Below are 12936 nucleotides of genomic sequence, written 5' to 3'. Positions count from 1 at the left end.
TCGTGCCTTAGAGATCAAGAATTTAACATCACTTCCCAGACCACTGCACTTGAATTTGTTCAGACAACAGGTTCTGATATTCATTAGTCTGCTTCTATAAATATTCCCAGATTTTACTTCTATCACCAAACCCACAATGATTAACCTTCTTAAGCCTCTCTCGATGCAACTCAGGGTAAGAAATGCAAAAGGGCAAAGATACCATCTCAGGAAGCTTCTTTCTGTTGAATAGAGGAGACTAGAAAAGTCTCTACATCAAGGACACAAAGTCAGCACAAGGTAAAAAGGAAATGTGAAGGGCACTGAAGTGCAAAATAAGGAACAATTAACCGGTGTGGAAAAATGTGCTAAAAATAAACAGTAATAGATACTACAGGTAGGTACTACCAATTATCCTGACTCTCACTGGAGTTCTCTGAGGTTTTAATGGCCATTTGTTGAGCAAACAAAACCAGCCCACATTCCAAACTAGTAGAAAAAGAGCTGTCTTAAGTATTTTCACTAAACAAACTGTTAGTGGACATACATGTACTCATTGCTTCTTTGTTTCCACTAGTTTAATGAAGCAGATAAACCTCTACTAGTCTGTTTACATGATTTGACTTCATCCAGTCTGACAAACAATACCAGTGGAGCCTGTCTTGTAAGCACTGTGTTGAGAGAAGAGTACATCCCAGTGAAAAATAACATTTTTAAATCCAAAACTGGTTTCTCCATTAGGCATTGACGTGCTAACTCAACTTGATGGCAACAAAGATTAACAAATCCAAATTCCAGACAGATTTTTACAGTCCCCTGAGTTCTCATTCCTCAGCTTTACTGCTCTAAAACCAAGGTTAGCTTATCATATTCACATGAGCTTGCAGTGAAGACATACCCTTAGATGGCTTTCCAAACCATATTACTCAAAACCTGCGCAATAGGTTTCTTCCAAAACAAACATTTCTTAAAATCTCTACTCTTTTGCTTCATCATCCTTTGGAAGGATGAAAGAAAACCGAGTTTTCAAACATCAACCTTGTTAACAGGCTACTCAGTGACTTAGACACCATTGTTGCTTTACCAACAAATTCCTAAGACTACCATGTCTGGAAAGTTTATCTGGCATCAGGAATGAATTAACAGTGGTTTTCAAAACTTGATGATAATTCTGCTCAAGTTATTGAAGGCTACAGGATGTATGAAACTGCCACCACCCAACTGAAGACAAGACAGCAATTCCATTTTCAACTTAAAAGAACTTCCAAAAATAACATCTGTATTTAGTTTTCTCACCTTCATGCAGCTGAGATGCTATCATCTTGTCTGAGAACAGCAAGCTGGAATATGAACTGATTAGCCTATTTTTCTGGAAGCCGAAGAGATCCCCTAAAAGCCAGAGCTGTTCACTTGGCTATCATGGAATAATAGAATATCCTGAGTTAGAAGAGACCCACAAGGATCACTGAAGTCCATCTCTTGGCCCTGCACACATACCATGTGCCTGAGAGCATTATCCAAACTCTTCTTCAAGTGTCAGGCTGGTGCTGTGACCACATCCCTGGGGAGCCTGTTCCAGTGCCCAGACACCCTCTGGGTGAAAAACCCTTTCCTAATATGCAACCTAAACTTTCCGTGAGCCAGCTTCATTCCATTCCCTTGCCTTCTGTCACTGGTCACCACAGAGAAGAAGAGATCAGTCCCTCATTTTCTCCTCATGAGGAAGATGCAGACTGCAATGAAGTCTCCCCACTCAGTCTCCTCCAGGCTGAAGTGCCTCACCCACTCCTCATACAGCTCCTCCTCACTCCTGTAAGGCCCTTTGCCACCCTCATGGCCCTCCTCTGGATGCTTTCCAATATCTTAATGTCCTTTTTATATTGTGGTACCCCAAACTGCCCCCAGCACTGGAGGTGAGGCCACCCTAGCTCAGAGCAGAGCAAAGGACAATCCCCTCCCCTTGCCCAGCTGGTGATGATGTGCCTGATGCCCCCCAGGACACGGGTGGCTCTCCTGGCTGCCAGGGCACTGCTGATTCAGATCCAACTCACCACAAACCAGGACCCCCATGTACCTTTCCATGGCACTGCTCTCCAGCCTCTCATCCCCCAGGCTGTTCGTACACCCACAGCTACCCTGTCCCAGGTGCAGAATCCATCACTTTCTCTTGTTAAGTTTCATACGGTTGGTCTCTCTGCAGGGCCTCTCTACCTTTGAGAGTCAACAGCTCCTGCCAGTTTGCATATCTGGCAAGCTTATACAGCATCCCTTCCAGTCCTGCCTCCAAGTCATTTATGAAGATGCTGAAGAGCATGAAGAGCACAGGGCCAAGGATGAAGCCCTGTGGAACCCCACTAGTGACCTGTCACCAGACTGATGTCACCCCATTCACCATTACTCTTCACACCTGACTCATGAGCCAGTTGCTCGCCCATTACTCGATGTGTTTATCCTACTGAGTGCTGGACATTTTGTCCAAAAGGATCCTGTGAGAGAAAGTTTCAAAAGCTTTACTGAAATCCAAAAATTCCAGTTGATTAAATCAACTGGCTTCCACTGGTCAGCTGGGTGGGTAACCTCAGGGACCTTCCTAACTCATTCCTTGAGCAGCCTCAGGTCTGCTCTGTTCATATCCAGGGTTGAAGTCTTGCTGGCACTTTTCCTCCTGTCACCAGAGATTTGAATTCGATTGTTTCGTGGCTGTTATGGCCAAGGCAGCAGCCAGCTGACATTTCACTCACAGGCCCCTCTCTGTTACTGAGCAGCCAAGGAGGGCACCTTACCTAGGTGGCTCCTGTAGTACCTGTACCAAGAAGTTATTGCCCAGGTGCTCTAGGAATCCTCTAGAACTGTTTGCACCAAAGAACTTTAGTGTGATATTCTACTGCAAGAGAACTAGAAGAAATCTGTCCTGAAGACACAAACATTATCTTTCCTATTTTTAATTTGTCTGTTCTTTAACTCTTCTCCAATTCAACCACTCTCTTTCCACTTGTATCTCATCCCAAGAAAAGGCTATCTTAGTTCATTTGTCCATTTGACCAATTTATGAAACAAGAGCTTCATAATTTTAAATATCAAGGCACTTTTTCTTAAGTCATGTAGTGATACGTAAGAAGTAAAGGAATTACACATTGAATTACTTAGTTTTAATTTTTGGGTTAAATTTGATGGGAATTTTATGAGCATTAAAATCTAAACATACCTTAATTACACTAACCACAAAGTTTTACCCTTATTCTGTGCCTTCTGGCACAGAATTTGCTTTCTATCAAATAAGGAATTACAGCTCTCACATACTATTTAAATGTATCATTAACTTAAAAAACAAATTTAAGGATGGATTCAAATATTCCTTCCAGAAATAAGTGTTAACTAAGGCTACAAAAACTAAATAGAAGAAAACATATTAAAATAATAGAAATAACTAGATTGGCCACTATATTTTTGGATCATTAAGTCACATTACAAGTAAGGAAACTATCTGAATAAATACTGGAGGAAGACAACCTGCAACGGTTCTGTTACAGGTTGCTCAACAGAACTCCTGTTATCTGAAATGTGGGCAATTTCTAGAAGGCCACTACACTGCTACCTAAAAAAAAAAGCATGCAACAAAAAAGAAAAAGACATTTCCACTTGGAACCCCAATTTACACTTCCTAAAGAAGCTTAAGTCCAAAACACAAACTCTCACAAAATACTCTGTCTTTCAAATCTATGGATTATGACATGTTAGTTGGGCAATTAAAAAAAAAACTAAACAAAACGCAAAAAACTTTCATAAATAGTTGAATGCTTACCACTTTTTCAACATCTACTTCCTCTTCACTTGGGAAGTCAGAAGCACCATCCAGCATCTCATCAGCAGAATCATCAGTTTTTTCATCCTCTTCTTCCTCCTCCTCATCTTCCTCTTCATCCTCTTCCATATCATCAGCAGTTATATCAATAGTGGGCATGTAACCCTTTTTGTGTGCCCTCTGTTCTGGTGCTGTCAGGAAGTCACTTTTCTCTGATGTATCAGCTTTGTTATCCACTTCACTTCTGTTTTCCAAAGGGGGTACAATGCTAGATATTTTGCTCCAAGAACTGTTAACATGTGTTAGAATGTCATGGCCTGTTTTCATTTCTTCCAGAGAATCACAAGTACCTTGTTCTTTGCTGTTGCTGCCCTCCTGTCTAGTTATGTTTCCTTTGCTTTCCTCTGTATCAACCGTATGCTCTTCTCCTAAAGCATTATCCTGTTCTTTTACAGAAGCAATTTCAGATCTACTTCTTGTTTTCTCTCCTATGTTTTCCACCTCTAAAGAGCCCTTGTAGTCGCTCTGTTCCATATCTGGCTGTGCAGCATTACCCTCGAATTCCTGGCTGTTCTCAAACAGTTCAGTCTCTCCTTGCTCCTCCTTGATCTTCAGCTGTATATCTTGCTCTTGTTGGCTATACAACTGCCCAGAACTTGCTCTGCTGTCCTTCTCCATCTGTGTCTGTGCATCTTCTTCCTCCTCTTTTACTGGTTTCTCCTCCTGTTCAGCATGGTTCTTCAACTGTGCAGTCTCCTGATTCTCAAGACTGTGTGAATGTGTATTATCCAGAGGAGCTACTGAAGACTCATCTGATGACCCACACACAGTTTCAGAGTTAGCTGAAACTGCCTCCACAACAGTTTCAGAACTGACAGAATCCTCTTTCTCTTCAGAAGCCCCTTTTTCTTCCTCATCGTTTGGTTTCTCACTGATGTACGAATGGTCAGATGATACGACATCTGCAGAAACATCATGCTGAGAAGAAAAGCTGTCATCACAAGAACTCTCTAGCACCTTTGAGTTCTTCTCCGCTATCTCTAATGTAGTGGAATTTCTATCGCTGCTAAGTGTGACTGTGCCAGATGCTGACTCTTCAAAAGCATTTGACTGGTTAATTGACAACTCGTTTTCTTCTTGTTTCCCATCTGGCAATGTGGCATCCGACTCTGTAACTTCTGTGTCACCTGAGCACGGAGCCTTCCCATTCTCCTTCTGCTGAGCAGCACCTGAGTCTTCTTTCTTGCATATTTTCCTGTAATCCTTCTTCATCTGAAGAGATGCAAAATGGTGAAGAATAGAGTTTGGCACAGTCTTCTGTCCTGGGAGCTGAAGTAAAGCAAAACTTCCAGACTGTAAAGGTATGAGATTAGCGGTGGTGGCTGGCAGACCACCTGAGCTGCAGGTTAATTTAGACTCAGAGGCTGTTTGGTTTGTGACACTGCTGGCAGAAGAGGAAGAGAGCCTCAGAGTCAGAGTGCCTGCCTGGGACACAAAACTTGTTACTGAAGGAAGAAGAGAAGATGCTTGAGTGGCTGGGTTGGATGGTGGGGATAACTTGGGTACTGCAGTCTGTGCAGCTGAATTTGAGGCAGGAGAAGTGGAAGACACAGAGGAAGTGGGAGAAACAGGTGACTCGGGAGGCTTGGAAGGTGCAGGCAACCGGATTCCTACAACAGACCCTGTGAGGAAAACAAAACATCAACTGAGTTTTTCTCAAAGCAACGGTTTTCTTCCAGTTTTAGTATTTGATGCTGTACTAGAATCAGCCACCACTCTCAAGGATCATAATGGGATCAGCTGTTTGACCACAAGTTCTCAGTGGAAAAGTCAGTCCCGCATAAAGACATATAAACTTGATTTTTTAAAAATAACACCCCAATAGAACACATGAATTGCCCACTCTAAAACTAACGACTTAAGTTCTAGCATTAAGCTTTTTGATCAAAAAAGACATAGCATGGAAAAAGTCTTGCATTTTACTTTCCCATTTTACATTTATTGGAAAACAAGGAAATTGGGGTTTTTCAAAATAATAAAGAAAGTAAATAGTATTTAATTTTTTTTTCCTCTCAGAAAAAGACTTCCAAAGAGAAAACACAATGTCAAAATTACATTATACCACCATCTTCTTCGCCTTTACGAACTCTTCTGCAGCATTTCAACACTCCATAAACAAGAAAGAAAAACATTACCACTGGCAACTAGTTTCTCCTGGTCAGCAAGAGCCTCAAAACAGAAAGAAATTAAATAAACTTGTAGACTGATTCTTTACTACACCTCATGCTCAAACCTCAACTAAAAGCTCAGCATTGTTTGCTCTCCTCCCCACAGTTTTATCTACTGTGCTTGCTTCTGCTCTCTCTTCCGTGCCGCTCTATCTCCCTCCCTTTGAAATGTGTTTTGATACAGGGAGAACAGAAGAAAAGGTTTTGCTACAGAGTAAACCTGCATTTAAAGTCCATTTGGGTTAGAATTTACAAATATGTACAACAGCATACCCAACCTGCAATTTCTAACTCTTCCAACCCTGTCTTCAACTGTGTACTAGAGAAATAGCTGAAAATCACATTTATTTTTCTTCTCACACTCTTAAGGAGGAAAAAACCTGGCAATTTTGTATCATAGCGTAATATTTCATCTGAGTATCTTTTGTAAACACACTAACCAACTTGGAAACCTAACAAAAACAGAGCAGCACATCCTGTGAAACATGGGCAACCGCTCATTCTTTTTAAGAGAATCTCCAACAAGAATGTTTGTTTTTGTATCACCAGGTTGAGTCTTGTAAGTTGTGACATGTGGACATGGCTCCACTGCCACACACACATAAGCCATTCTACTTGCTGCACAGAAGTCTCAAATTTTGTTGACTTAGCTTAAAATTAACCGCATTTTCTGAATAATATCCACATGGTACTTAAGCTGCATTGCATCTGAATAATTACACTATGTTCTTCAGCTACTCACACAGAACCAAATTAGACCACCCTGCTCAATTACTTTCAGCAGGTGAAAGCATCACAGAGACATTTCTCTCTTTGCTCATTTCTGACTAACACACTGGTCATTTGCAAAAGCCCTGGACTTTGTACCTGGATTGCGGAGCATCACTGGCTGCACACTGGGCTGAGCACCCGCAGTTCGAACCTGCTGCAGGGGAACAAGCTGAATGATCTGCCCATTGGGATGTCTGAACAGGTTCACAGCCCCAGGGCTCCTGAGAGGCTGAAGGACCATCCTCTGCCTCTGTGCCACCTGTGTGTTGTTCAGCGGTCGCAGAGCAGAAGGTGTCTGGTGCACTGGAATCAGCAGCAATCGAGGTCCAACACGTTTGTCTGTTCCAGGAGCTATCTTTGGGGGAGTCTTACTTGCAGCTTGTGGAACAGCATCTTCTGAAATATTTTAAAAAGTTACAAAAAAATCAGTTTAAGAGACTGCCTACAAATCAGGCATTATTCTTAATAAATGCAAGTGCAAATATTTTGGAAACAACTTCATTTCTTTTAAATTTATTTGAAGGCAAATTTTTCTCTTTTTATTCACAGAATGCATGGAACCAACCAGGTCAGAACAGTTTTGGGTTTTTTCTGTGTAGTTCCACTGACATTTTTCAACCATGACACAGGACAGTAACTGCATACCTAATTCCTGAACTCCTTGCCAACCATGAAATTCTAGCAGTTGTAACTGTGCCATACATTTCTATAGGTCAAGGGATGATGTGAGGCCTCCGGCTCACTTCATAGCAGTCACCAGTAAGATAGTTACATTTTTTCCTTTCTCTACCAGTTCAGGCTGGAATACAAGAAGCAACCTAAGAGATGGCAATTCTTAACCTATTTTGCAAGGGCGGCAAGGCAAGTGAGTCCATATTTAAATTGAAACCAGATGCAGACTATATTATAGCTATGAAAAGAAGAATTAAAAAAACAAGTGTTTGCAATAATAAATAAGCATTACCTCTTTTTGGATTCTGTGGAGGACTTGAATTAACTCCTGCTAGTATCACTGGAACAGAAACAGCAGAGGAAGTCAGTGTGGTCACCACAGGTGTAGCTGCCGCAGCTGTTGTCAATACAACTGTAGAAGTGGACGTTGTGACAACAGCACAAGTAACAGCTGGTGGTGTTACTACAGTTTTTGGGAATGATGTAGTTGCTACTGTTGAGACAAACCCTGTTGTTTTTGCTGTGTTCACAGTAGAAGTGGTGGATGGAGTAGTGCAGGTGCTGATTCCAGGTGTAGCAGGAGCAGCTGTGACTGCAACTGGAGGAGGAGAGCAGGGAGGTTCACCAGCTTTTGTCTGGCTAGGAGTGGTCACAGTAGATGCTGCTACACTGGTACTTTCCACAGTAACTGGAGAAGTGGTGGTGGCTGCAGTGACCCCAGGAGAGACTGTGCACAGAGCTGGAGACGGCACTGAAGGAACCACAGGAGCAATAACCGTGATTGGTGTGGGCTTGATACTGAGAAACTGTCGCCCTGAGGAAGCCTGGCGTGTGCTCGCTCCAGGAATCTTCTGCTGTAGAGCTCCCGCTTTGTTTAGCACAAACTGGGCAAACACACCACCAGGTGAGGGTCGAACAGCTGCAAACAAAAACTTGCAGGTCAAAATTTAAATAGATTTCCTCTTTGCCTTTCATGAGGTGCTACAACTGTAATTTCAGCATGAATTTGAGCCTCCTTTTTCTATATACCTTGTAATTAAATCAAAACCTTTACGGCAGTCCTGAATACACCTTATATGTTAGAAATACCTCTGCCTTATTCCACTGCTTTAGCTTTTTATAGCATTTCTTCCCAGATACACAAAAGAATCAGGTCTTGAAGGATTGTTTTTCATCGTGAAACTATGGATAATCCTAACTAACAGTGCAGGAAAACAAACATCTAAGTGAAATAATGAGCTCTAACTTTTTTTCTAAAACCCAAATTCTTTGTGTACCAGCTTCTCTCATCTTCCCCTTTTTACAGCTTCTTGATTTTCATCCCCCTTCTATTGCATTCATCTTACACAGGCACAGGGGAAAGGGATGGGAAGGATACGGAGTTTCTCCTTCTAGTTCCACTGACATTAGTGCAACTGCAGACTGGATGGAACAAATTTAACCAATGGAAATTAACCCCTGTTATGAAGATGCTTTACCTCATCCCTTTCTCTCCAAGGGATTCTCCAGAATACTGCATTTACATCACCCCAGATGCCTACAGATGAGTACAACAGCATAGAGATTATGGAGCAAGACCAACTTAACTGCAGTTATTTGTGTATACAGCATTTTTAGCCCAGACTATGCCAGAACTGGTACTTTTTCCTTAAATCACATATGCAGCAGTGACTTCACCCATCAATGAAATACAGCCAACTCTTTCACATTGCACAAACACATAAAACAACAAGTTTTATTATGGGACAAGAAAAACAACACACCCATTTACACAGCAATGAAAATTTAGGCAGAAAGAAACAAAATAATCAATCAGAAATTAAAGTTTTTCCAGGACACAGGTAACATCCTTTTCCCTTGCAAAGCTTCTTCAGATCTTTAAATAATGTGTGGGATTATGTGGATGTGTACTGGATTTCTCTTTTTCAAGATGTGCAAAATGTAATATTTAGGGGCATCTTCCTCTCTTGCCACACTGGGGTAACCAGTACCAACTCAGATACAAAAGTAACTCATGAATCTTGGTTTGTTTTTTTTAAAAAAACTCTAGGTGCTGTCTAAATCCAACCCTGTTTAGCTTGTGAAATCCAATGAGATTAGAGGCTGGCGTGGTTATTGGCTGCACACCTGTTGCTTCGCTAATCCAGATTTGGACCATCTTGTCTTTCACTGCTGCTTCACACGTCTTTGGTGGTCACAAGAATTATGAGTGAAACATCAGCAGAAAATCTAACAGCAAAGAACCACGTATTAGTGATACTTTACTCATTTGAAGTTAATCTATGATTGATGAAAAGCAATTAAAAATTATAGTAATGAAACTCCAAACAAAAACCCCAGTTAATATTTGGAGAGTCTCCATCCACTCTCATGTCTTGAAAATACGCTCTAGTAGCATTGATAAAAGAACTAATAGTCAACATCTGTAATCTTACTCTGAAGTCAAAATAAAACTTTCTGCTTTGAAGAGGTTATTTATTGCAGAGGCATCTTAGGTAGGCAATGCAGCCAAAGGCAACATGCACTGTTGCACAGAAATCAACATTAATGCTGTACACTCAGTCTGTACTTCAGCTTCACGCAATTTAAAACACAGTAATAAGTTCCAACCTACCTAGCTCTCTCTGTGCTGGGACATGGGTTTTCAGAGTCGTCACAGTGGGGGTTGAAGTAGTGCTGGTGGAAGATGTAGTTTTAGGAGCTGATGTTGTGGGCCCCTGGACTGATGGTGTCCCAGAAGCAGGAGTTTTAGCACTGGGTGCTACCTTGGAGATCACTGTACTGAGGGCTGCGATATCAAGTACTGTGGGCTGCAGCCTGCCTGTGATATAAGCTGCTAGCCGATTGGCAGGATGTAATGCCCCCATCTGTCCCAAAAGCAGTTTGGCCTGAGGATACCTTTTATCATTAACCTGAAAAAAGGGGAAAAGGGAAACTTTGTGAAAAGAACGCTAATTCACCACTTCTGGAGAAGTGTTTCATTCCGTGGGACTTCTAAATGTCCTTTTCAAAAAAACATTGCAATTCTGAATGGGAACTCCTAATTTCCTTATTGCCCAGGAAAATTTCAAACAACTCTTCTTTTATCTTTGTAATACAGATTTTAAGTGCTGCTCAGACTCTCACATAACACCAGAGAGTCCCAGGAACATGTGAAATCACTGAAATTAGACAAGAGTGAAGCTAGCACCTGTTTTTCCTGTCCCATGCTTATGCTGTAGTCCTGAATAAAAATAGGTCCCTTAACTGAAGGACAATTTTGAATAAAATTCTCAAATCTAATTAAGACCTAGCATCACAAAAGAAAGAATACTGATGACATATACATTGAGACAAAACTCTAAAAGAGCTTTTAAAAGCTGCATCAACTTTTTCCCTTAACCACACTGTTGTTTAATATTGTAATTAAGGTATAATGTGCTCCCTAACTTCAAATTCCAAGTTGTAGTGGTAATGGACTGCACAGGAAAACACCAGAACAACTTGCTGAATGTCAGACTTTATGCCTAGTGGACAATGGGAAGTTTTGGTAAGTGTTGCATTTTGCTTTCACATCGTTTGATAATACCTTCTAAAAGCCAAATGCATTTAAAACACTACCAAGTAAACAGTAGTTTTATTGATCAACTTTTATTGAAGGTAAGAAATCTCCTAATCTTTTCCTCTCTGCTAGCTTTTCTTTCTGAGGGTGTCATATCTTCAAAGTGTCATGAAAACATATCTTACTCTCATTTTTTAATTCATATGATTTTCCTCTAAGTGGTTTTACTATAACCACAAATAGCTATGATGGAAAAGGTCTTCATTCTAACCTTGTAGTTCCTACTATTAATTCTTAACACCATGTCAGCAACATAAAACTGCAGGGAAAAGACACTTTGAATTTAGGATTATTAAGTCTCTTGATGAAAAACATATATTCTACAAAGAGGATTCAGGTTGTTAGTGAAAATTAACAGTGAGCTGTAGCAAAAAGCAATTAAATGTTTAAATTTTCATTTTAAAGTTTTGTCCCAGTGTATACTTCCCCAGAAAATATTCTTTCTGTGGACTCATACGATCATTCATTTAGAAGCATGTGTCAAATGCACCTTCAGAGGGTTTTACAAGGAATTAAAAAAAACTTGAAAGAGATTCGGCACTTGGGTCAACAAGACCCAAACTGCCAAAAAGACAAATTAAATCAATCAGATTTCCTGTTATAGAGTAAATCTTGAAAGGGACAAGCTTATGGAGAGGAATGCCACCAGATACCAAGAACTTTTGTCTGGACAGGCAAGAGACATATTAAAGAGTGTTCTCCCCTTCAAGGAGTTCTGGATGAAACTGCATCTAATCTCCACAGTAAAGGCAGAGGGACCCACCTGAATCAAGCCCGAGGGGCTCGTATTAGCTTTGCATTTGTAGACAACCAGCTTTCCTGCAGGAGAAACCCCTGCATAAAAAGGCAAGCCTTTGCCCCCATGCAGCTTTTCCCGCAGTTTGTCCACTGGGTCTGCCCGCATGACCTTTACATTTTCTGAGTTATTGCATGACGCCACTGTGCTATCAGGAGTCTCCAAGACAGGGATCTCAGGCTTCTCATCCTTGTCCTGGTAGGATGGCACTGAAATTTTCATTCTGGAGGAGCAGACAGAAGGATGGTTCTCATCCTGGGCCTTGTTTTCCGAAGCCAATTCAATAATGAAGCTACCCACTTTGAGGCACTGTGGCGTGTTACTGTTGGTATGCTGTGATAAGATGGTCAAGATCTTATTGTGATCTTCCTCCAAGTTGCAGTCAGAGATAATCTCGATAAGTTTGGTTGGTTCACCTTGAGTGGTGTGATGAACATAGGAGGTGGAGAAAGAGTCCCCCTCACTACGGGAAGAACACCAGCTTTTCTCTGAGAAAGAATTGAAATAGGTTTCTGCAATACTATGGCATTTTAAGCACCTGGATAGTCATACAATTTCATTCTGCCCACACCTCCACCCTTAGCTCAGCTCAGCTGCAGGCCAACAGCAAGTAAAAGAACTGTTCAAAGCATCATTTCCCCTTGCAGAGCTTCACAGGCAAGCAAGAACTCACTGCAAAACTACTGTAACTACTTCTCACGGTTCAATCCCTGCAGCCATACCACGTCCGGATGTATCCCATTGCATCACAAGCTAAACAAAGATAGGTTGTTTCAATACATGGGTGAAAGGTCTCCAAACACACCAACACGGTAGAAAAGCATCACTGGTTATTCAAGTGATGGCACTTTTCTCTTTGAGTCAGAAAAGCACCTGTGTCCTACACTGGCATGAGGGGACATGCCGCTAGCAGAACTGTCTTTTGCAGAAGATGTGTAAACAGAAGCGTGACTTTTGTTGTCATTAGTCCCTTTTTGCAAAACTGTAAGGATGTTGAGCCCTGTGTCCTGGCCATTTTAATTTCACCTACTAATGCACCAGCATTTTCAACTAATTGTATTATTTTTCCATTCCCATCCTTAAATGT

At 41.2% G+C, this 12936-nt stretch overlaps 1 protein-coding gene across 10 annotated transcripts in view; it reads right to left on the bottom strand.

The window, feature by feature from the left end:
• Positions 1-12936, bottom strand: part of MGA (MAX dimerization protein MGA) — a 60689-nt gene that overhangs the window by 15508 nt on the left and 32245 nt on the right. For 5 of the 10 annotated variants that reach the window (XM_086894227.1, XM_086894228.1, XM_086894225.1 and 2 more), the window contains 5 exons: positions 11817-12337; positions 10067-10364; positions 7745-8371; positions 6877-7176; positions 3782-5463 (listed from right to left, as the gene is read on the bottom strand). In XM_086894227.1, the coding sequence (XP_086750353.1) occupies positions 3782-5463; positions 6877-7176; positions 7745-8371; positions 10067-10364; positions 11817-12337 (3428 nt within the window). The remainder of the gene's footprint in view (positions 1-3781; positions 5464-6876; positions 7177-7744; positions 8372-10066; positions 10365-11816; positions 12338-12936) is intronic. The other 5 variants (XM_086894233.1, XM_086894231.1, XM_086894234.1 and 2 more) reach the window with 1 other exon arrangement.

Source organism: Cyanistes caeruleus, chromosome 6 (genome assembly GCF_971803275.1).
Source record: "Cyanistes caeruleus chromosome 6, bCyaCae1.hap1.1, whole genome shotgun sequence".
Taxonomy (NCBI): domain Eukaryota; kingdom Metazoa; phylum Chordata; class Aves; order Passeriformes; family Paridae; genus Cyanistes; species Cyanistes caeruleus.
Note: the sequence above shows the minus strand (reverse complement) of the source record. Positions and strands in the feature narration are given on the sequence as shown.